Genomic DNA, 25103 nt, shown 5'->3' with positions numbered 1-25103 from the left:
TTTGGAAAACCATTGAAAAATTATGTAATTTTAATTACAAATTATTGAAAATTATTAATGATAAATGACTATGGGAAATGGAAAACTATAATTTGAACAAATAATTACACAAATTATTAAGATAAGTTAGTATATTAATGGAAAAAGGAAATTATTGGTTAGTTTATATTAGAAATTATAAGATAAACCAGTATAATTCTGTGAGTAAACCATTTAAAAAGTAAATAAATTATTTAATAAAAATTTAAATAAATTTGAATAAATTTTTAAAATTACACAAGTACAACAAATTTTCCAAAATTTTCATAAAAATACATTTTTGAATATTAAAGACAATTTAGTGTACTTTTAGAAATTACCATGTGGTTGATACTCAATATATCCTTTTGGTCATTTCTATTATCAAATTGAATATTGGGTTGACGGGGATAGTGTTTTCAAAACTGGATCGATCTAGATGGTTAGACTGGAAAAAATTAGGAACCAGACATTGTTTCACCTCAAAACCGCTTTTTGTCCAAAAAACCATTTTTTTTGTTAGCAAACCACTGACCTGGGCAGTCAAACCATCAACCCGAACAACAGTTTTTTGGCCTTTATTGTTTTTGTAATTTTATATGTTTTTTTTTTTGTCATAGTGGATCATCCGTTCAGATCGAACAATCAGAACGTTCGACCCCAGATCGGTTCCCTATCCGGTCCAATTTTAAAAACTTTGGATAGGGAGTGGGTGCCTTGCCTTGAGCTTAGCTTGATGTGTGGCATGGCCTGGCCCATGGACTAGCCTGACCTACGGCACAGCACGGGCCCGTGCGGGCTCGAGTCGTGGGTCGTGCCAAACCAATCCCCCAAAATATCCTAGAGGAGGGAGGCACGGCCTAGGATGCATTGTGGGCCATCACGGCACAACTTGCACTTTGTGCGGGCCGCATGCGGGTTGGGTCGTGCCAACTTAGCACGACCCAATTTACACCTCTACTTGAACCCGCTCAATATTGGGGACGAGGTAGGGAAGTTCGAGGATTATCTATCATTGATGAGGAATGGGGTGCCTTGCCCCTGAAGTCACCCGACATTGAGGAGTGGTTACCTTGCCTTGAACCTGCATGACACTAGGGACGGGGAGGGGATGGGGTAGAGTGTATTGACTATGGAGCAAGGAATGGGATGGAGTGCCCTGCCTTAAACCCATCCCGCTATCATTCCTATATAATTGTTAATTATTAGTGGAATTAATAAAAATGTTAGCTTTTATAATTATTTTTATTTATTTAAAATTAATCAAATTTTCATTTAAAAATAATAAAAAAGAATAAAAATCATTAATAAAATTAAATTTATTAAAAAATATGTATTCATATTCAATTAACAACAATTGTTTTTTTTATAAATCAGCATTAAATAAAAAATAAAATTATTAAATCTTTCAGATTTTCTTGTGCATCGCATGGGTCTCTGCTAGTTCTGAAAAGAAGTGTTTCATTTGAAGGAGGGAAGAGAAAATGAATTTATGTATTTAAATTTGAATAAAACTCCTCAAGATTGGGTAACTATTTCTTTGTTTGTTTTCTTTTTCTTTTTTATTTTTTTTTATTTTTGGGTAAAAGACTTAAATATACCCGAAATTTTTCAAAATAAACTTAAATATACCTTGTGGGGTTGACCCAACTCAATTTAAACACTCTCTCATTTTTTTCTCCCCTTTTAAAAATCCAATTATTTCCCTTTGAAAATAAAAGACTTTTAAAACAATATACTTTGTTTCTGCAACTATCTTTAAAGAAATGAAGGCACATCTCTTCTTAAATCTTTGACATGTGGAGACTAGAGCTTTCTATTAAGCTTGAACAGACCAAACTTCGAACAAGCATACACAACTAAATCAAGTGGGGCCAGTGGTTGATCCATGGCGTAGCAGAAGAACAAAAAAACAAAAACATAGGATGGATCTGAATTAAAACAAGGGGCCAATGGTTGGTCCATGGCGTAGCAAAAGAACAAAAAACTTTGGATGAATTTTAACTAAAATAAGGGGCCAGTGGATGAACAGCGTAGTAGAGAGGGGGAGGCAATTTAAAATACGGGATACGTGGTCGAGGGTGATTGTGGAAAATTGTAGGTTGAAAGAAAGAAGAGGAAGGAGAGATGATGAGCTGTTTTCATTGCCGCCTCCGTTATGTTCAACGTTGAAGGACATGATGTTTTGGAAAAATGAATTTGTCCATGTGAATTAATTAGTATTCAAACGATGTTTGGACATGATGAATAGTGTATCTGTCATGAGAAGATTTGCTTGTATATGCAAGTTTTCTTTTTCCCCACAGAGAAAGAAATGGCTGACAAAAAACTGCTTGGAATGAGAATATCAAGCAAGCCTCTGATTATCGATCTTTATTGGTCAACACGCGCATCTCTCCACTGCCTGACTCCTCCTCATCGCCCAAATCTGAAATTCACCCAGCACAACTGGTCAATGTCAGATCAATACTTTAATGGGAGAGTAGGTCGAGGCCATTATTTAGATCCTAATATCTTGATAATTAATTGTTTACTCCATCCAATTTTAAAGCTTTTGTTATATTGGATTCCTCTCCAAAAGATAGTCCGTCAATGACGACAGTTTTATTCAAGGGAAAATTTGTGATACGGAAATATAAAAAGTCAAGTCATGCTTTTTAAGAATTTTGAAAAAAAAATAATGAAATTTTTAAGATAAATTAAAAAGATTGACAAAAAGTTAAAATTATATTTTATATAAATCTTGATGTATATAATTATTTATATTGTATATAATAATATAATACAATATAATATATATATTATATATAAAATGGGTTTAACTATGATATGGAAAAGATATGATATCTGAAAAACAACTGACCAATAAACTATAATCATAAACATGATAGAAAATAAGATGTTATTTATTAAAATTCATGGCTGGATTTTGATTGGTCAAAACTCTTTTGGTACCATATCTTTTCCACATCATAAATTTTCTTATATAATATATATATGGGTCGTGTTGGGTTGTGCCAGCATATGGACCACAGGCATCATGACCCACTCGATTGTGTCATACTATATCGACCCATAGACCTAAAACCCCAGGCTCGAGATGGCCTACAGTCCGTTGTGCCAGGCCATTCCAAACCAGCCCAATATCATGTCGGGCCACAGGCGGCACAGCCTGATTTACACCTTGTAAGATTAGTCTAAAACTTGGTCTATGCAAGAACTTGATGAGTATGTTGTCATGTTGAAGATTTATGGATTAATTAGCTTGCACCTTTGAAGTAAAATAATTTACATATTAATTTTTGTTTGTTACTATTATTGTTTGAAACTTTGAATTCTTAATTAACTATTCTGTAATCCCTCCTTCTTACCTGTTTCTGAATCCATGTCGCCCATCGATTTTACCTTTTACCCATATTTTAATTCCTTTTACTGATTTTTTTTTTCTTTTTTCGTACTTAGTATTTATGGCTCAATTCAGAAAGAATATAAAGACAAATATATAAAACGCAAAATCATGTATTTTGCATTATATATGTATTTGTACAGTTCATTTTGAAAAGAATATAAATACAAATATATACAATATAATAAATACAAAATATAAGATTTTTTTTGCTATACATATTTATATTTGTACTCCTTCCAAAAAAAACTACATGATTAACGTGATAAACCAAACTGTCCAAGGGATGTCAATGGATGGGGTTAGGTGGTAAACCCGCACTAATACTGGTCCACCTTACATGAGGTGGGCCAGGTGGGCCAGGGCGGTTTCGGTATCCCCTCTCCATTCGATCGGGTTCAGGTGGAGATAAAGGGATTGAGAGCAACCAACGAATGAGTCCCATATGTGTATGTCCTTACCAAATCTCAGCCATCTGATCAGGTGACTCATGGATAATAATTGTACAACAATTTATAAAATGTTCCTGAAACAAAAGAAAAAAAGAAAACACCCTAATTGGCTAACCATCCTTTTACTAAAATAAAAGGCTTGGCTACATCATGCGCCACAGCGTTCAGCTCCCTGGGGATTCATCTCCCTAGCTCTTGGAAAAAATAGCACCACTCCCCTTGCTTCTCCAACCAATTGATAGTGTTTGCTGAGTCAGCTTTGATAGCAATTCTTAATCCCCCAAACACAACCAAGCCTGCAGCGTTAGTGGAGTCATTGTCATCGAACCAAATGGGCCCACTAAAAGCCCAACAAATACTTACTTCCATCCCACATCAACAAGACACCACCGACGTCCTGCCACCCGAGGCTAGCCTAGGGAACTCCTATCACACTTGAGTCTAAGCTCAGTCTCCTCCACTTTCTAACGGCCCACCTAGAGATCTGACTAACCGGTGAGGAATTCAGTATCTCAAAAGATTCCTAATTTCCTCTTCAGATCTCCACTTGCAATATAGTTAATTAGTTTTTTTTTTTTTCTAGAGATTCATTTTAATGTTATATTACCAAGTTAGAAAAAATACACATTCAGGGAACACTTTAATCTATTTCAATTGATACTTTTCTAGGTAATAGAATCAATTTCCAGTGGTCAAATTAATGAAAAGGAAGGCTCTATGAGATCAAAGTAATTCTTTTGACTTCTTTGCAATCATGAGACAGGTTGCTAACCCTTTTAGCTTCAGTATAGCCATCTCTATATTGGGAACATCTCTTTTTATCTTTCATTGTTCAACTGTTTGGTCATACTGAGCTCAGTATTTGGCACTACGATATCAGCCAGACGTGTTAGGTTAATTCGTCAACCACATGGTAGCGCATGAGAAATTCACGGTCACCATCTAAGCCCTGTCCAATTAAAACTCCAAATACATAGATCCACACATGAAGAAATAATTTTATTTTTTTTTATTCCATGTCAGAGATTCCTTGATCAAGATGGGGAAAAAGCAAAACTAGAAATCAAAAAAAAAAAAAAAAAGCAATCCAACAAGAAAATAATGAAAAAAAAATAAGAATTAGAAATGCGTAAGTAGTTAACTTACCCCAATATGATATTTAGTGGAATGTGGTCTTGGGCCTCTTGGCTTAACCAAGGAGACTATTTAATTTCTTGCTGTTTTAATCCTAACAGGTTGCATTTTTGTCACTCAGTCTTAGCTTGAAAAGAGTACAAATACAAATATATACAATGTAAATACATAAAAAATAGCATGCTTTTTAAAAACGAATCGGTTAGGGGTTTGGTTATAGGTTCGACTGTTCGAACCGAACGATCGGCCCGTTCTGACAAAAAAATAAAAAAAAAATTAAAAATTTGCAAAACGGTCAAAACCGTTCGAACGGTTCAAACAATTAACCGGTCAGTTTAGCGGTTTGCTGACCAAAATCAACGATTTTAAGGGAAAAAGCGATTTTGGAGAAAAATGAATGACCGATTCCCGGTTTTGTCCAGTCCAATCCGATTTTGAAAACAGTGCAAAATAATTTAAAATACGAGGTTTTACACTGTTTTTGTAATTTATAAGCAAGATGTTTGAATATTTTGCTTACTAATATTTTAAAAACTGCTATATCGACAGCAAAATAAATTAAATATGAATATACATAATGATATGATAACCAATCAACTGATACTTTCATGGGATTCTAGCTAGATACCGTACGCTGCTGTAGGTACCTTAGAAATGTAAATTAACTGAAAATACAGAGCCTAGATTAGCCGAAGTCAATGGTTAATTGACAATATAAATCATGATAATGCCCCACATCAGCCATTTATAAAATGTTGCGCACTTATGCCCCACAACAATGACAATGCCTTACGCCAATCATAAAATACATAAAATTACTTAAAATGAGTGACTAGTGTGTGAGAGGCGCTTTATTAGTTATACAGTCCTCTAGGCCTCTACACAGCCAACCCACTACGTATGTTGTGAGCTTCATTGTTTTTTGTTTTTCTTTTCTTGTAAAGCTTGGAAATATATATATACTTGATCGGCAGGAGCATTTATTTATCAGCCTTTCTGGTAGGGTTTGCAATAATTTATGTCAGTGGATGGGTCCTGCATAAGAAGACATCATTTAGGCCAAAAAACAATCCATTCTGGTTGGATGATTATCTTGCTGCAACTTATAATTAAATTCGATGTCATTCACTAACAACTTACAATTTAATTTGATGTCATAATTCAGTTTCCTTACTAGGGATTGGGATTCCCTAAGTACGTAGCCAGTGATGATTGAGATTCCCTATTGCATTTATCCACCAAGTCCGAAATCTACCTGCAGGTCCCCCCACAAGATTAAAGATGTTCTTGATGGACGGCTGTATTGTCTTATGAGTAGGGTGTGGGTAGCAATCCTACGAGAACGGATTAACTGAAATTGATCATACATGTGGGGACCAATAATTAATAACGCTCCCCGGCCCACGCCAGCCATGCGTCTCCCACATGAACAGCCATCATCAAATGAATTCAGCTAATCAGCTCTTTCTCTCTCTCAATGTGTACGTTATGGTTATATAACTGAAATTAGTAAATTGGAGTAATAGCTAGGTTAATATATATATATATATATATATATATATAATGGAGATGTAGACAAAATATTATGGAGGGACATGTTCTACCAACTACATTTGTTCCATATATGAAATAATGATAATTTTCACTTTCCAAATAATAATCATCATCATAAGTTACGACTCAACGTAAGGGACAAGCAAACATTGAGAATGACGCCCGAGCTAACAATTCCATCATCATCATCATCCATCTCAACCGTGTTTACACAAGCCAGCACCAACCGTGGATTGCGCCATACAGCAATGCCCAATCAATAGTGATTGAGAGAAAGAGAGAGACACTACCAACCAATAACTTTCACGGCTTGTGTTACGGTGGGATTTCCTTCCCGGAGTCACGCGTGACGGCGTGAGACCTGCTAGCTTGATCAACTGCTACGTGAGCCACGACAATTGGGTGGTCCCTTAGACTTAGATTGGCGCAAATCGACCTACTTGAATCAATTATGAGTGTGGTTGAGTGGGATGACCAATGACCATGGTGGGAAAGAATCTGATAAAATATTAATTGACTATTAGTCTTTGTAGTTTGTATATATAACTCATAAGTACCTCGTTTGGGGGGGACCCATTTGTACTGTTAATCTGGGTTGCATACACTAAGGAAATGGGGGGAAGCTGCTTCCGTTGTCCTTGCCTCAAGACAAAATGGCCGGATGAAGATTCCTTCCTCTCCATATATATATAGTCCATCAACAATAAGTAACAGCAATAACAGAAGGGAATCAAGCATATCCATGGCCATTACCCGTACTCATCCCTTCTTTTGTTTCCTCCTCTCTTCTTCTCTTCTTTTGCTATTTCTCTTGGGCTCTTCTAATAATTATAGGCTGGTCGAGGCCTCTGGAGGACAGACGGCAAACAACCAACATCATCATGTAATTGTGGTTAATTCACTGATCCCTGCATCAACTTGCTCCCTTTCCCTAAAAGGTGATTTACACTTTGCTCATCATGAATATATATGTTTCCTACTTCTTCTGTATATCTTGCTCTTATATATGTGAAAAATATATTGATAATTAAGACACCCTCCTCCTCCTCCTCATCCCCTTTCGAAAGCCTGGATTTGTTTGATTTTAAGCAGGCTAATTGATGAGCAGCTAACCTTCTCATATTAGGGGCCCTTCATTGGGTCAAACTCCTTATTATCAATTAATCTTCTCTTTCTTCTTACACCCAATGACCTCTCTTATATAATTACGACTTAATCATTTTCCTTCCGTGATGGGTGCAACAAATTAAATGTTCTCCTTCAATTTATTGCATTCTCTGCTAAACCATTAATTTGAGGTTTACTGGTCGATCGGATATATAATCCTTCTCTCACACAATAAATTAAAAAGAAATCCAACATACAATCTCAGTCAGTACTAATACTATGGGTGGATTCTTCCAGATAAGAAGGTTCTCGTCTTTGGGCGTAGAACGTTTAGTTGGAGCTTCTGGCCCTCATAACTTGCCAGGATTTGCTTGTTCAGACGATCATTCAATTCCCTCTAATGCAAGACCCGTTTCAGTCAAGATCAATCTCCATCTCTGCTTAGACCTGGTCTTTTTTTTTTTTTTTTTATCGTAAACAAGATAATTCTTTCATTAAACACAAACAAAAATAAACAGAGGATACAAAGGGTAAGTCCATACAAGTCTCGACCTGTTCACAGATCATCAACCCTCTTGGACTCTTGGTCGATCATGGGTCTCAATCGTCTGTCTGTCTATAGGCCAATCATGATACTCCAGGTGTCAGTCTGACTAATAGGTCCCACATGTAAATAGCTGATGCTGTTCCTACTGATTAACCCCAGGATTATCAGTACAACTGCACAATTGTCCTGATTGGCCAATATATTAACCGTCCACGTCATTTTAAGTTTTGGACTCAATCATCTATATACCCATGTGAGACAGACAGAATTCCAAAGACTGACTGGACCATGATCATGTCATGACTCATGTGCCCCTCTTGGGCTGTCAAGTCTCAACCATGTGCAAGGCTCCACCATCACCATCCAATTAACCTTTTTTAAACGATTCCCCAGTCAATATCAAAGTCTGAAGAAGCCAGAGAGACAAAAAACAAAATAATTTGAATTTGAAGGTAATACCATTTCTGCATTTCATGATTTCAGGTTCTAGTCGATCACGAACGCTGCAAGTGGTTCACAAAAATGGGCCATGTTCACCACTGGACCTACAGAAGAAGAGCAGAAGCTACAATCTCAGCCAAATCCTTGGCCAAGATGAGCAGCGAGTCCGCTCCATCCAATCCACAATCTCCCAACAGCAGCTCGTAGAAGATTCCAAGGCTAAAATCCCGGCCAAGTCCGGCCGCTCCTTTGGAACCGGAAATTACGTCGTCACTGTTGGATTTGGCACGCCGAAGCGAGATCTTAGCGTCGTCTTTGACACCGGCAGCGACCTCACTTGGATCCAATGCCAACCCTGTGTCGTCAGCTGCTACCAGCAAACCGAGCCAATCTTCAACCCCCCCACCTCCTCCACTTACTCCAACATCTCGTGTGGCTCCGCCGAGTGCGCCCAGTTGAAGTCCGCCACCGGCAACTCCCCCTCCTGCAGGTCGACCTGCATCTATGCCATCCAATACGGCGATAGTTCCTATTCCATCGGATACTTCGGACGAGATACGCTATCACTAACCTCCTCTGATGTCTTCCCCAACTTCCAGTTTGGGTGTGGGCAAGACAATGAAGGGCTCTTCGGCAGTGCTGCAGGGTTGCTCGGCCTAGGACGCCACCCCGTATCCTTGGTGTCTCAGTCTGCAACAAAATTTGGCAAAAAATTCTCTTACTGTTTCCCACCAGTAAGTAGCTCCACTGGGTTCTTGGCATTTGGGGACCATGCAGGCACCTCTTCCTCCGGCGTGAAATACACATCGCTATTGACAGACTCTCGTGGACCGTCCTTCTATTTCACCTCTCTAAATGGGATAAGCGTTGGAGGGCAAAGACTGTCAATCCCAACAACTATTTTCACGTCCTCCGGAACCATCATAGATTCCGGCACCGTCATCACCCGTCTGCCACCGGCGGCCTATTCGGCCCTCCGTTCGGCGTTCCGGCAAGCAATGTCCAGCTACCCATCTGCTCCATCGTATTCAATCTTGGATACATGCTTTAACCCGGGTGGACAGAGCACGATACGGATACCGAAGATCGTGTTGCATTTTGCAGGAGGGGTGGACCTTGATGTGGATGGCTCTGGGATTGTTATTTTGGCAAACTCATCCCAGCTTTGCTTGGCTTTTGCTGGAAATAGCAGTCCCAGCAGTGTGGCCATTCTGGGGAATACGCAGCAGAAGACATTCGAGGTGGTTTATGATGTAGTAGGAGGGAAGCTGGGATTTGGGGCTGGAGGGTGCAGCTAAATTAAATTAAGGGTTTAATGGGGTTTACCTCTTCACTCCTCCAACTTTAGGAAGAACTACAAATAAACAAATGACTAGCTTCAGCCGTATAAACAATTTATGTAATGATTTCAAATTTGCAAAAAATAAATGCAATTGGAAGGAAAGTGGGTAGTGGCCACAAGAAACTAGTTCAAGATATTTCCTTTTGCTTCATTAAAATCACATGATTAACTAGATTTAATTTTAATCGAGTAATTTGAATATAGATTTTTACACCCCCATTTCTTCAATTGAACTTGAGATATCTTGGTTTTCTTTATAAAAAAAATAAAAAACAAAAAGTGGTCAAGTTCTCTAGTTCAGGAAAAAAAAACAGGTTATGAATCATGGAAATTTTTAATTCAGTTGTTCAGTTTGTTTAAAGTGCAAATTTCATTTAGGCTCAGTTTGGAAGGAGTATAAACACAAATTGTAGAGTGCAAAATCTTACATTTTATATTATTTTGTATGTATTTGTATGTACTTTTTCCAAACTGAGGCTGTAAAGGCACAGAAGCACAAATAGGGTAAGTATAAATTCTCCTTATTTTTGTTTTGACTCAGTTTGAAAAGAGCATAAATACAAATATGTAGAGTGCGAAATTCTGTATTTTGTATGTATTTGTATTTATATTCTTTTCAAACAGAGCCTTCGGATTTAACTGATTTGTTTCTTTGTGAGAAAAAAAAAATAGAAAGTAAAATGAAGTTGTCACTTTTTTATATTAAACAAAACAGATAAAACTAAGTTACGATGATTATTTGTTTGGAATATGATAGGAAGCAGGATGATATGGTAGAGAATTAAGACAGGAGTTATGTAGTACAGATTTTACATCACAGATTTTTAGGATGCAAAACTTACGCTGTCAATAGACAAGAAACACAAATTTTGTATCAAGTAGAAATATGTAAATCAAAGGTACAAACAAATAGATGCAAATAAAGTGCACTGCAAACAAACAGAGCCGGCCTTAGTTGCATTATTACATATTCAGAAAGGAGACGGTAGTTATCACTTTGGAAGAATTCCTGTCACTTATGATTTAACAACTTTTCCAAAAAATAATTAAAAGCTACAGTTTCTAATTTCTGGCCACAAGCAAGTCTCTTGTTGCAGTTTTAATTACTGGACAATATTAGAGAAGCTATAATGTTGTTTGTCACTATCAAATAAGTTATTAGTCGTGTCTTTATTTTCATTTTAAATATGCAAAACATCTCTTTTCTACACAAAGCTGGACTACTAATTTCTATTCATTTCAAACAGCAAAAAATTGAAATGTAGCAAGGGAAAGTAATCCAAATTTTCCATTTATTCTTTTAAACCAATTGAGATTTCCCTTATTTTCAAACATAGGCTCAGGCATCTCCGATCAGAGAATTCTCATTAAAAATATAAGGGTAAAGTGCTGAAAACTCCCCTAAAGCTTTTTATCATTGTAGAAGCCTCCGCTGAAGTTTGGTAATTGTAATCACCTCCCTGAATATTTTAATATAGTTGTAAATAGATTCCTTTTGTTAGGATATTCTAAAAAGAGGCATGAAAATGTCCAAAGTATTCATGCAATTACTTTTTATCAAAATGTTTGTTTTTCAAATTTTTCTTCATATGAGTCTCTAGCCCAAACCCTTCCAATCTATTTTCTAAATTTGATTTTTTTTTCAAATTTTTCTTCATATCAATTGCTCAAAGGTAAAGTTGCAATTTTAATTTCTCTATTTTTTATTGTTTATAAAATTTGTATTGTTTTTTTTTTTTGTAAAAACCAGCCTCAATATAAATTGCATGGGTATTTTGGGCATTTTTGTTCCTCAAAGTTGGTTTCGAGACAAGCCGAGCCGAATAGTACAAGGCTCGAGCTCGGCTCGCCAAGGTAGTACAAGGCTCGAGCTCGAGCTCGGTTAGAGCTAGAACCTTGAGCTCGAGCTCGAGCTCGGTTAGAGCTAGAACCTTGTGCATTGCACTCCACCTCATAACTCTGATTTGAATTGCAAATCTACAACAATTGAAATTTATAAACAGCTCCACCTATAACACCCATACCTGCCCATGAATTGACATCAATTCCGAGCTGGCACCTACCCTGAACTATACGATGGAGTTAGTATTTCAGAGGTGGACTGAATGGTAAAAACCCCAAAAAATTAGGCTAGGGCTCGGCTCAAAGCTTAGTTGAAACCGAGCCGAGCTCGAGTAGCTCGTGAAAAGCTTAGCTCATAGCCACCCCTAGCCTCTTGTTAGAGGATTCTAACAAAAGGGGTCTACTTGCAACTGTATTAAAAAAATCATGGAAGGTCATTATAATTACTAAACTTTAGGGGAGGTTTCAGCTATAGTCAAAAACTTTAGGGAAGATTTTAACAATTTACCCAAAATATAAATGGAAATGTGCAATAACAGGAAAGCCCCCTCCCCATTGAATAACTAGTTATGCTTCAATGCAATCCGAGTTCCGAAGAGCATTTGTCACAAACACAATAGGATGAAAATTCTATAAAGTTTGAATAAATTTTGCCAATGACCTAGTAGTTGGGATGGTTACTTAATGTCTCTTCAAATATAGAGGCATGGGATCAAACATGCAAGTTATATGTGATAAGGATAATGGACCTCATTAGGTCTGTCAATGGGCCGCTCTAAGTAGAATCAGTCCTAAACCAATTATTAATCAGAACAAAATCATCACAAATATAGCTGGGTCTATTGGCTCTATTTGTTTATTTAAATAGTAACTTAAATTTGAAAATTTGATAATATAATCTTAATAAAAGTGATAGAAAAATGCTAAATTATTTATATATTATTTACCATTTTTAACTAATATCATCTTATTTATCATCTATGAAATTTATTATTTTAAACATATAAAATATGATAAAAATTATAAGAAAATATTATATATAAAATAAAGGGTAAATTACAAAGAATCCCCTGTACTATGGGATCAGTGACAATTCAAAGACCCCTGCACTTTTTTTTTGCAACAAAGGCTCCCCCGAACTTTGACCATTAGACAAAGACTCTCTAACCGTCGAGTCAGATAATGGAATATATTAAATTACCAAAGTACCCATAAGAACTTTCTGTATTTTCTTTTCATTGCCCCTTTTTCTTAAAAAAACCTTTTTTAATTTCTCTTAAATCACCAATCCAATCGAATAATTCTTAAACTATTTATCGGTGGTGGCCATCCATTACAAAAAGAAACCGCCCCCATCAATGACAAAACACCCAGATACTTGGTCGCTCCAAAAATCAACAAGGAAATGCCCCAGAAATTGCCACAAGTCAACAACAAACGACGATTGCGATGATAATAAGATCTGGCCATTGTCTATACAGCAAGTTGAGGGTAAGCACCAGCAGTTGTTTCCCTACTAAACATTACAGTCTGTGCCATCAAATCATCAACAACTGCATTGGCAACATCGGTGCCTTTAGCTCGAGTTGATCATAGAGATTCCAACATTTGAGTTGCAGTCACTACAGGTTTACCCTGCGTGTTGCACTTGTAGATCACCACTTTTTGTGCTACAAAAATCTTCTCATCAATTGGAATTTCCATTCCCAGATCCCCACATAAATGCATCAGAGTTTGCAAATCGTCATCAAAATTAGCTACCCCTTATTGATTTTCAACCTAACAAATTCACAATTCGATAAGAAATGTCAGGATTATGAACCGGGTTTTCACTTATCTATCATAACTACAATTCATGAATGGCTCCTCTTTCTTTCATGCACTCCTCGTTGTCTCTGTGGTACGACTATACGAATACGCTGGCTCACCGTTCGCCTTCACAACAGGTCGAGCAAAGAAACCGACAACTCCCGAAAGGCAACTTTTCTTGTTCTGTTTCTGAGTCGGGAAAAAAAAATAAAGAGGCCGAATTGAGGCACAAAGTTCATAGATTAAAACATGAACAGGTTCAGGAACACACAACTTAGTAGGTTTTTTCTTCTATTTGCACAGTAAAACTGTTAACAGATGTTTGCAGAGAAGCTTAGCATTTCATTAGCGTTCCGTCACCCACTGAATTCTGTTGTAGTTCCAAGTTGTGTCGGTGATGGAGAAAGGTTATGAGCCAGCCTTTTTGTTGTATTTAACATAGAAAATGAAAGATGGGTTTTCGAGGAGGATAGAAGAAAGAAGCGGCTGGTCTAAGTACTAAACTGTTCAATGTTGAATGTAAAATGCAAGGAAAGTTCAGAAAATTTTAAACAATCAAATGAAACAAAATATGAAACCAAAACCATTATAATCATTCAGTCAGTAAACACGACCCATTCACAGCCCTAAACCTCACCTACACCATACTCTTGTCCCCATCCCTTAATCCCCTACGATGTGAATATGTCATACCAAAAATCCTTAAATTATTTCTGACTCTGACCCAAAACTCTACGATGGCTTTGTCACGAAAATCAAGCCGCAATTCTTTGTAGTTTATATGGACTCTCCAAATTTTCCCTAATAAAAGTCCATGCTCCTCGCACTTTAAGGCAAGATTGAGACATTTTGGGATCGATGTTTTGTCACAAAAATCAATCTATTATTCTTATTCTTGGTGGTTTGCAATTGGACTCTACAAATATTTTATGTAATGAAGTACCTCAGATTTAATGCTTCTTGGATTTCTGCACTTTCAAGGCAAGATAAAGAGATTTTGGGACTGAAGAAACTTTTTAGGGCAAAATATAAAAATCTTCCCTTAAGTTTCTGACAATCATAAATATCTCTTCGATACATAAGTTTTTTTAAATACCCATTCTACCCTCTCCTCAATCTCTTTCTCATATAATCTCTCATTCCTGAACTCCATTAACTAGGAACCCTGTTTAAAACTCTATCGAACCAATAAGAATTGTTTTCTCCTCTTTCAATCTCTCCTTAAAACTCTACCAACTCAAGGAAAGGTAGCAATCAACCACCGTTGACTCTTTCACCCCTGAAACTTACTCCAATTTAGAAGGGAAACAACATTCGACCACCAAAGATTGTCTAGTGGAGAAGTGAGGCAATGTTTATGGTTTATGCACAGGAGAACACAGATAAAATTTGAAAATTAGTTATAGATTAGAAGGTGAACTGTTGCCGGTGGTTGTTCTTCACCAACAAGGTTTGGCTAAGCAGTGTGTTAATCAACTTAAAGGCCACCTAATCTTAAAATCACATCTTGGACTTACAATACTGGTTTTCTAGTGGAAATGCCAAATGATGAATTCTTGGGTTTGATTATTCTAATTTTCCCCCTGTTACATGACAGAAATAAAACATTATTCTACTTTTCCCCCTGTTTTGCTTTTAGGTTTTATGTATTTATGGACACTTCTGATTACATCTTCTTTTCTCATTTTGGGTCATATGAAATGTCATTTATTGAATCTCTAATTTGGTTTTTGTGGGCTTCAACCAATTTGTGCTTTCATTGTTTCTGTGTTTTTAGATTCAGTGAAGCATAACTCCCTTTGCTCCCCATTTTCTTATTGCTTGGCTACTAGTTACTCAATTTACAAGCCACCAATGATATTAGTAACACCTTCAAAAGAAAAAAGAAAACATTAACAAATTACAGTGCAAAAGAAGAATTGATTTCTTGTCCTTGAGAGCCTTGGTTATTTTTCCATGCGGTATTGGTGAGAATACTCATATCTATTCATAGCAAGAGAAATGGGAGAAAAAAAAAAAAAAAAAACTCTTATGAGAAATTGCTCAAAGGGGGAAGTAGATATTACAAACAATGAAAAACAGTTGCCAATAAAGAACAGTGATTGGTGAAGAACAATTTCCAAAAAGTGGGAAATATTCTTAGGTGAGTGGAATATTTTGAATGATGGTGCCACGACAAGTGTTTAGTGGTGTCAAGGTTTAAACTCTATTCTTTTGCTTTGAAAAAAGAATTATAAAATCGCAAGAGTATTGTTAATATATTTTCAGTGGTACCTTGACAATTAGTTAGGGGGTAATTCTATAATTTTATATGTTTTCCGTCTGAATTAGTGAAGAAAGGGAGGTTTCTGTTGATTTTTTTCAAAATTTTATGAAAAATATTTATTTAAATTAAATTACAGGAGAGGTTTTTATGATTGTAGGGAAAGTATTTGTATTTTAAATCTTTTAAAGGCGGTATGATGGAAAGAGGCACTTGCCGAGCAAACGTATGTGATAAGGGATGTCTAAAAAACGTAGTTCAGCTATTGGCCAATTTCAAGTAATATATATCGAAAATTAAGAGCTGAATTATGATGCATTCTTTAATACTTATTGCATATTATATTAAATTGGTTCATCCAACCAATTACCTCTTTCATTGCATGGTGCAACCAAGGCACAGCATGGATTTTGCGAAAACTAATTTTAAAGGGGTAAAATACAAAATCCTCCCCTAAAGTTTCTCACAATCTTATAAGAATCTTCCATATAGTTTTATTTTAGCAAAAAAACTCCCTTAAAACTTTTAAAGAATTCAACAAAAATTTACTTTTCATGCAAAATATTCATTCTACCCTTTTATAAATTAATTTATATATTTTTTTACTAAAATACCCCTGTTTGAAAATCCCAAAAAACAAATCTCTAGCTCTTTATCCTCTTTTCCTAATCCTTAACTCCACCGAAGGAAGGATGGGAAAGGTTTTCTAAGGAAAGATTTAGAAAAGATTTCCTCACTCAAATCAAGGGGATGTTTGGAATTGTGGCTGTTTTTCAAAAAAACGATGCCACGTCGGATCCACATAGGTGTTTCAACAAACGCCCATGTATCTCATTATTTGGTTCAGCCAATTATTAAAAATTGGGCATGCCTCGAAAATCGGGACTCCACCGGTGCATTGGTAAACTGTTTCCCCCAACGGTTGACTGATGTGAATCCTATGTGATGCTTGCCTGTCAGCACATACATAAAAAACGGTGATGAAAATCACCTTACCAAACAGCACAGTTTTGCTCACTACCTACGTGTTAGAAGTGTTTTTTTTGTGAACTCGATCTCCAATTCGACATTCTTGTCACCTACCCTTCCACCATGTTGGAGATTGAGATCCCCTAGCTCGATGGAAAGACAAAAATTGTCCTTAGATTTGGAATTGTGCATGCTCTATGTTTGGACTTTGGGTCATGGCTTGTTGCAGAGGTTCCCATCCTTGTCAACTCTGGAATGACCACAAAGATGATGCAGCTGTATGTGTCTCCATCTAGTTTGTATTTTATCATTGAAACCTCAAAGGCAATGATTAATTCAAAGATTGTCAGAGTCGGCAAGGGCCAGAGTGAAAGCGAGCAGTGACTGGGTCATGGAGAGCATGAACAAGGGGACAGATAGTTATGGTGTCATGATCAACTATTTCACGTAGGAACGCAGCTATCTGAGATGGCCTTTCACACAGGAGAACCTGATTGTGCCATTGTAACACCATAACCGATTTCATTAGACAGGTGTCTGTTGTCCTGAATGGGAGTCTCAGACTATGACGGAATACCTCTTTTCCTCTTCAAATGGTGGAGTTCGAAAGAAGGATAAAGAAGTCCAAAGGGAGATTTTTTTTCAATTTTCAAATATCCTTATTTCAGTAAAAATATATATCAATTAATTTATAAAAAGGGTAAAATGGGTATTTAAAAAAATTGATGCATCGGTCTAATGTTTTCCAGTTAGTGACAGAAGGGAGGTTTTTGTCAAATTCTCTAAAAGTTCAAGCGAGATTTTTTATAAAGTGAAACTATAAGGGAGGTTTTTATGATTATCATAAACTTCAGGGGATGCTTTTATAGCTGCATTTGATGGTTGTGTTGGGGGATCTTTATTGGGTAAATTGCTAAAACTTTCCTTAAAGATCTGATTGTTTTTCAAACGTCTCTTGAGTTTTGTAATTGCAATCACCTCCCTAAACTTTCTAAGGTAGTTGCAAGTAAATCCCCTTTCTTAGACTCCTTCAAAAAAAGGCGGCATGAAAATATCTAAAATACCCATGCAACTACTTTTGACCAAAATGTTTATTTTCCAAATTTTATCTTTATAATAATGGTAGCCCAAACCCTTCCAATCTATTTTCTAAAATTGATTTTTTTTTCAAAATTCTTTTCATATCAATTGCTTAAAGGTAAAGCTACAACTTTAAATTCTCTCTATTTTTTTTTTTTTGTTGTTTATAAAGTTTGTGTTGGTTTTTATTCTATAGAAACCAGCCTCAATAGAAATTGTGGGTATTTTGGACACATAGCCGCTTGTTAGAGGATTCTAACAAAGGGATCTACTTTCAACTGTGTTAGAAAGTTCAAGATAGGTTATTGCAATTACCAAACTTTAAGAGAGGTTTCAGCAGCGATCAGAAACTTCAAGTGAGGTTTCTGCCTCACATCAATCATGCATGCAAAGTGAGATACTAGAGTGGTTGTGGGGTATATACATTTGATGGCTGAAGTGGGGTTTTATTATTGGTTAAATAGCCCTTAACACTGCCACTCAATGCAGCAAATCATTTTCTTTTATCTTTTGGTAAAATCAGAAATGTCAACAAGTCAAATTTAGTATAGATTTGTCTTCATCCTAACTTGACCCTCCAATGCTTCCACCTTAACTTGACCTAATAATATGTGATTTCAGAACCCACTAGGTTCAACCCAATACCAACCCAAGTCATTAATTTAAGGCCCCATTCTCTTTTCAGTAAGTTACTTATCTAGGTAAATGTACTTTTATTTCCCAGGTAAATAAGGCAATGATCGCTTTAGCCATAAAAAATCTATTATTAAAAAGGGCATTTTTGTCCCATTCAAGTGTTGGCAACTTGCCCCCAAGTGGAAAAGTTATTTATCCACCTAGGAAATAGGTATCACTTATCCCAAGAAAATAAACTTTTTCTAGTCCCCACATAAATTTGAAAGAAGAACATGGATTTTTTGGTCAAATCTCATTGACTAACTTTCTCCCCTCTCAAAATCCAAAAAAGAATGCCCCAAAATTGAAACTTAATTTATAGTAATTTTTTTGAACCGCCGTTGACCTAGATAGTTGGACTGTCGTCCCAAAAACCATCTAGGCAACTGGTTCCGCTTCACCCTTAACCTGCTCTTGGGCCAAAAATCGTTGATTTGGTCAAAGAAGCACCGACCTAGGTAGTTGAGCCGTCTACCCATTCGACTCGGGCAGCGGTTCGTGGTTTAACAAGGAGGTAGAGGAGATTCAAATACACAAGAATGAAGAATGATCTCCTCATATCTAAAATCGTCCCAGAGAGAGAGATTGCAGAGAAATCAAATCTAAGATTTGAGATCTCATGTCTAAGAAGAGAGAGACATTAGATGCTCAGATCTATGTTGTTGTTGCCACTACCATCTCCATCACCGTCGCCAGTGAACGCCGAATGATCCTCCTCCTTCTTCCCTCTTCCTCCTCCTTTTCCCTCTTCCTTCTTCCTTCCTTCCCTCCTTCCTTCCTTCCTTTCTCTCCTTTCTCTCCCCCCTCCTTTCTCTCTTTCCCATGGTTTTCAAACTTCCGTTGACCCGAATGGTTGGACTGTTCAGTCTGGGAACCATCTAGGCAACCGGCCCATTGACCCGGGTAGTCGAATCGTCGACCCGTCAATCCGTTCAATGGTTTTTGGCCTTTTTTTCAATTTTGTTGTCAGAACGAGTCGTTCATTGGAACTAGATGGTCAAACCTCAACCCAAAAACCGGTGGCCAGAACAGTTTCGTTTGTTTTTTAAAACCATACTCTTTCCTTTCTTTCTCTCCCTCCTTTTCTCTCTTTCCTTTCTTTTCTTTTCTTTCTTTCTTTCTTTCTTTTTCAGCCAAGTGCCGACAACCATATTTCTCTCTCTTAATTAGACTAAATTGCATGAACCATTTGATCCGGATGGTCAAACCGTTGACCTGAAAACTAATGACCAAAACGATTCTATTTACAGGTAGGTTTTTAAAACCTTTATTTATAGGTTCTAAGGTGTCATTTCCTCCATAATAGGAAAAAAAAACAAAAATACATGAAAAGACATCATAAAATTTAAGATTATGAGCTTAGAAATCATACCAAATCAGAACAATACCCTACATATATGTAGAGCATCATTACCCAGCTGGCTAAAACAGAGAAACCCGAACCCAACGTGGATTGAAGCATTAAAACCCTACACCCAAATAAACCTGACCCATAACCCAACTTTATAGGGTCAGGTCAACCTGGGTCTAACCGGACCAACCCATTGTCAAGTGCAGCTAATCCGGGCTCGAAAAATTAAAGACCATAATAGAAATATTTAGAAGCTATGAATTTGGATACAAAGGCCATATTTTTTTGGGAGAATGACGGTTCAGCCTAGAGTCAGAATTTGTAAGCTCAAAATACATTTTGGGTAAGTGCCAACTTGGAATTGATGCCAATTCACAGGAAAGTATGGATGTATAAAGTATGAATTTTTGACCTTTTGAATATTTATAATTTTGCAATGGAAATCAAAAATCTACATTAGGCCTATCCGTAATTCTCCATATTTTTTTCCGGTACTTAACACAACACAGTGGCACACACTAACTTTGCAACGTAGGTAGTAATAGCAGTATTCGTCCATGAGATACTCAAATCAAACTCTAGCTACATCCTTATTTGGACCGGGTTCAAAATTCCGTCCCCCTTTCCGGGCTGGGTCTGAGAACTTAAAATCCATCCAAAAGTTGACTACTCCAACGGCCCATAGGACATGGGTAGGTGTCGGTTGAAGTCATCTTAAATAGCCTCCTTTATTTGAGTACGTACAAAAGGACTAGCTATTAGGATGGCACCAGTGGCACTCTCTGATCCAAAGCCAAAGAAATGAAGATCCATCATCCATCCCTCCTATATATATTCCTTCTTCTTGATCATCCCCCAGCCTCTCTGTAAGGCCGAGTTTGCAATAAACCACCATCCATCCATGGCCGCTAACCCTCCCTTCTTCCTTACCTACTTCTTCTTCTCCCAATCTCTTCTTCTCTTGCTATCTTGTTCAAATGGGGTAGCTGCCAATGGAGGAGTGACAGAACAGAGCCATCACCATGTCATTGGGGTCAATTCTTTGCTACCAACAACGGTTTGTTCCTCATCTTCCAAAGGCGAACATTCTACTCAGGCAATGGTAAATTGTTACTTTTTTCCTCTTTCACAGCTAGAACCTGTTCTAGACCTAGTAGCTAACATAATACAGCTTCCCATTATACGTAGCAGTTGTGCAATTAGGATGTTCAATTAGGATACATTTGGTTTAGCTTGGTTGAAAATAAGTTAGAAATGGAAAATTGAAGCTTGGAAAGCTCTGAAACAACTTTGAACTTCGCCCCGTAAGAACTTTTCCCTCAACTTTCTGTTTCTTTCTTATTTTCTATCAAGAAAGTACAGCCTAAGGAAAGGAAAGTTAAAAGTGTTTTAGGTGCCCGGTAAAAGTAAAAGTTGCTTTTAAAACATAACAATCTAAAGCCAAGCCCCGTTTCCCCAAACAAAGCATAAAATTCGGACTGTACTTTGCGTTTTTGGGTTTTAAAAGCACAAATCCCGAAGCTTATCCAAACAACCTAACCTTATTTGATTTGAAGAGTAATGGTTCTAAAAATCTCGAGCTAAAATGGTTGACTCTATCTTGAATCCTCAACCATTGATTAATACATGCGATATACAAATTAGGCCCACCATTTAATGCTGCTTCGCTGAAAATTATCATGACTGAATTAAGACATTATTTACTTTTACTATCCGATGATTTCTTGGGTATTTGTAGAGTTATTATAACAGACTGGTTTTTCTCTTGGGCTTTCAAAAAAAAAAAAAGAGTGGTTTTTTCACCATCCAAGACAAACAAGAAAAGTTATTCAGATGCTGCAATCGTCCAATGAGATGAATTTTCCATGCAAAACCCATTATACTTTAATACTAATCAATGTTTTATGTTTAGGGACTATAGGGTCTCCAATTTTAGTCTAGTTTAATATCAGGAATGGAATTTATGAAATTCAGGGTCCAATTCATTGTTGTATACTTGTATCATTGCAAATTTTGCTTCGCTAGGAAAACTAGGGATAGCAATGGACTCATTGGGCTGGACTGGATTGTATTGCCAGTTAAAGCAAAATTCCTTGGAATTATACATGTATTTTACAGGGGGGGGTTGATTTCAGAGCTTTAATTACATGGGATAATAGATTTTTCTTTTATCTTCCATTGATCTTTTTCAGGTGCAAAGCGCCCTGGACTGTTGCAAGTAGTTCACAGGAGTGGACCCTGCTGTCCACTAGGCCATGAGAAGACAACAGATCTCAGCTCTGAACAATTCTTCATCCAGGACCAAGAACGAGTCGATTCCATCCACTCTGCACTCTCCACAGAAGACGCTCTACAAGATTCCAAGGTCAGTAGCAGCAGGCTTCCGGCCAAGTCCGGCCGCTCTTTGGGGACAGGGAACTTCGTAGTTACAGTCGGCTTTGGCACTCCCAAGCAACATCTCACTCTGGTATTTGACACTGGTAGTGACCTCACTTGGATCCAATGCCTTCCATGTAGCCACTGCTATCAACAATCCGAACCCATCTTCAACCCATCCAAGTCGTCCTCTTACTCCAACCTGCGATGCAGCTCCACCCGGTGTTCCAAACAAAGCTCCAAGTCCTCAAATTGCACCTCCCTCTGCAAGTATATCATCCAGTACGCCGACAACTCCTACTCGAGCGGACTCCTTGCACGAGAAAAGCTAGCACTGACACGCTCGGACGTGTTCCCCAACTTCATATTTGGTTGTGGCCAAGACAACGGCGGGAACCTCGATGCGACAGCCGGGATCCTCGGCCTGGGACGCAGCAAGGTGTCTCTGGTTTCTCAGACAGCGGCCAAGTTCGGAAGAATCTTCTCATACTGTCTCCCGCCCACGTCGAGCTCCACCGGGTACCTTGCTTTTGGGGATCAAGCTGGAGCCTCCTCTTCCTCTCTCTTGTATACACCACTGTTGACTGACTCGCGTAGGCCATCCTTCTATTTCATCAAACTGGTAGGGATAAGTGTTGGGGGTCGGAGATTGGCTATCCCATCAACAGTGTTTACTTCTTCTGGGACCATCATAGACACTGGCACTGTCATCATTCGCCTCCAGCCTTCGGCCTATGCGGCTCTCCGATCAGCTTTCCGGCAGGCAATGTTGAATTACCCGTCTGCTTCAGCAGTTTTTCTATTCGACACATGCTATGACCTGAGCGGATTCAACACTGTGGCCATACCTAAAATCATGCTGCATTTTGAAGGAGGTGCCGGCATTGACTTGGGGTTGCCGGGGATAATTGTCACCGATGGCCTATCTCGAGTATGCTTGGCTTTTGCTGGGAATGACGACCCGGGAAAAATGGCCATCATTGGAAATAAACAACAGCAGACATTAGAAGTAGTGTATGATGTGCCTGGGGGAAGGTTGGGTTTTGGGAGTGGAGATTGCAGTACACGAGAAGTTGAGAACAAACTCCATCCATTATTCTGGATCTTGTGATCTTAATCTAGCTCTCTCTCTCTCTCTCTCTCTCTCTCTCTCTCTCTCTCAACATTTTGAATAAATGTTTGTTCATGTATCTTGAATCATTGAATTGTTCTTGGTTGGTTGGTCCCGTTTAACAATTGCTAGCTAGGTTCCTGAAACACGTTAGCAAATTTGTATAGATCAACTCAAAACATATTCAACGCACACATTTCAGCTAGAAAAATCTCATACAAATTGGTGGTATTGATCAATCCAAAACGCAACAGCGTACCAAACACCCCTATAAGTTGGCGATTCATTGAGGGCTTCAAGCTTGTCTGTGCTGTGACCCTGTAGCAGACAGAGAAAGCAAGAATATTGATATACTTGCAAATTGTAACAAAATTCCTATGGGTTGCGTTTGTTTCCATATATAAAAGCAGGAATTAAACACGGCTTTGGCCATAAATCTGGGTTTTCAATTTACAGAGCCTGTTTGTACTTTAGCTCTCAGGGTGTTGGCATGGATTTTGCTTTCAGGAGATCCGGGCTCCTACATCAAGCCTTTCTAGCCACATATTGACATGAAATAATACATTTTCTTTTCTTCTGTTTGTGCGTGTGGAAAGAGAGGGAATTTACATAGCTTCATGTGGGGTGGGGCCTAGACTGATAAGAATCCATTTGTGCAATTGCTTCTTGATTGCTATTGTAGTGATCCTAGACTCTTGGGACCCACGAGGCCAAGATTGATAATTGATAATGAACATGTATGTAAAGCACAAGTCAAAGTTTTTGGTATAAAGAATGAAGCTTGAAGCATATTGCAAAATTTCCAAAGTTGTGCCTGGACTCTCAGTGGAATTGGAATGCAATTCCATTTCGAGCCTAGTTCTGGGAAATTCAAATGTCTAAGCTTTCAAGAATTTTAAATCCACAAAATTTGTAAATTTGAAGGCTTTAAATCAACTAATTTATGAGATTTACTCAAAAATGAAGCCAAAAAACTGACTTTGGAAATTGGAATCGTGTGGAATTGCCTCTTCAGTTCTGCCACCCCATTCCATAAGCTGTACAATTCAGAAGCAGGGTTGGAGCGTAGACGTTATATACTTATATCCAAGATTCTGCCTTTCTATGTCCATCCCACCAAGCATCACCATCACCCATCTATCCTTGGCCACTACCCAGAATGGCTTCCTCTGCTTTCTCCTTTCGTCTTCTCTTCTTTTGCTTCTTTCCTTTAATTTGGGTAATGAGGTTAAGGTTTCCTTTAATTTGGTAATGAGTTTTAAGGCCTATGAAACTTCAGAGCCTACCTAATCTACCACAAGTCTAAGCCAAAAATTTATCAGAGCCTACCAGCTAAGCTGCCACATGATTTACATGTCATACAAAAATTACGTATAAAAAAAAGCTGAATTTTTCATCCTAAATTTTTAATATCAAAATACTTCAAATATGAACATACAATATATATATATATATATATATATATATATATATATATATACATAGATATAGATATATATAAATGGGATTTCCATTGTGGTCATTTTCTTTCCTTCTGCATATATGGTAGTTGTGGGCAATGTATTTCTGCCACAAAATGCAGAAACTTGTTTATTACAGTGGCCTTTGATTTGAAATTTTGGAAAT

General features: G+C 37.5%; 1 protein-coding gene, 1 long non-coding RNA gene and 1 pseudogene across 3 annotated transcripts; 2 read left to right on the top strand and 1 right to left on the bottom strand.

The window, feature by feature from the left end:
• Positions 1 to 6593: 6593 nt before the first annotated feature.
• On the bottom strand, positions 6594 to 7258 carry LOC148879195 (uncharacterized). Its single transcript, XR_016104144.1, has 2 exons — positions 7122 to 7258; positions 6594 to 7000 (listed from the first exon to the last, which is right to left on the bottom strand). It is a non-coding gene; the product is annotated as an uncharacterized LOC148879195 (long non-coding RNA).
• Positions 7096 to 10137, top strand: LOC148879194 (aspartyl protease family protein At5g10770-like). The gene is made up of 2 exons (XM_088960628.1): positions 7096 to 7502; positions 8702 to 10137. Exons 1-2 carry the CDS (start codon positions 7226 to 7228, stop codon positions 9955 to 9957), a joined length of 1533 nt encoding a protein of 510 aa, XP_088816754.1. The 5' UTR covers positions 7096 to 7225; the 3' UTR covers positions 9958 to 10137.
• Positions 10138 to 20902: 10765 nt separating this feature from the next.
• On the top strand, positions 20903 to 23578 carry LOC148879193 (aspartyl protease family protein At5g10770 pseudogene; annotated as a pseudogene). The gene is made up of 2 exons (XR_016108614.1): positions 20903 to 21092; positions 22183 to 23578. The product of XR_016108614.1 is annotated as an aspartyl protease family protein At5g10770 pseudogene (transcript).
• Positions 23579 to 25103: the final 1525 nt, after the last annotated feature.

Source organism: Nelumbo lutea, chromosome 1 (genome assembly GCF_056320005.1).
Source record: "Nelumbo lutea isolate HS-2025 chromosome 1, American lotus-T2T, whole genome shotgun sequence".
Taxonomy (NCBI): Eukaryota; Viridiplantae; Streptophyta; class Magnoliopsida; order Proteales; family Nelumbonaceae; genus Nelumbo; species Nelumbo lutea.
The sequence above is the reverse complement of the archived record's forward strand: the minus strand, read 5'-3'. Positions and strand labels throughout refer to the sequence as shown.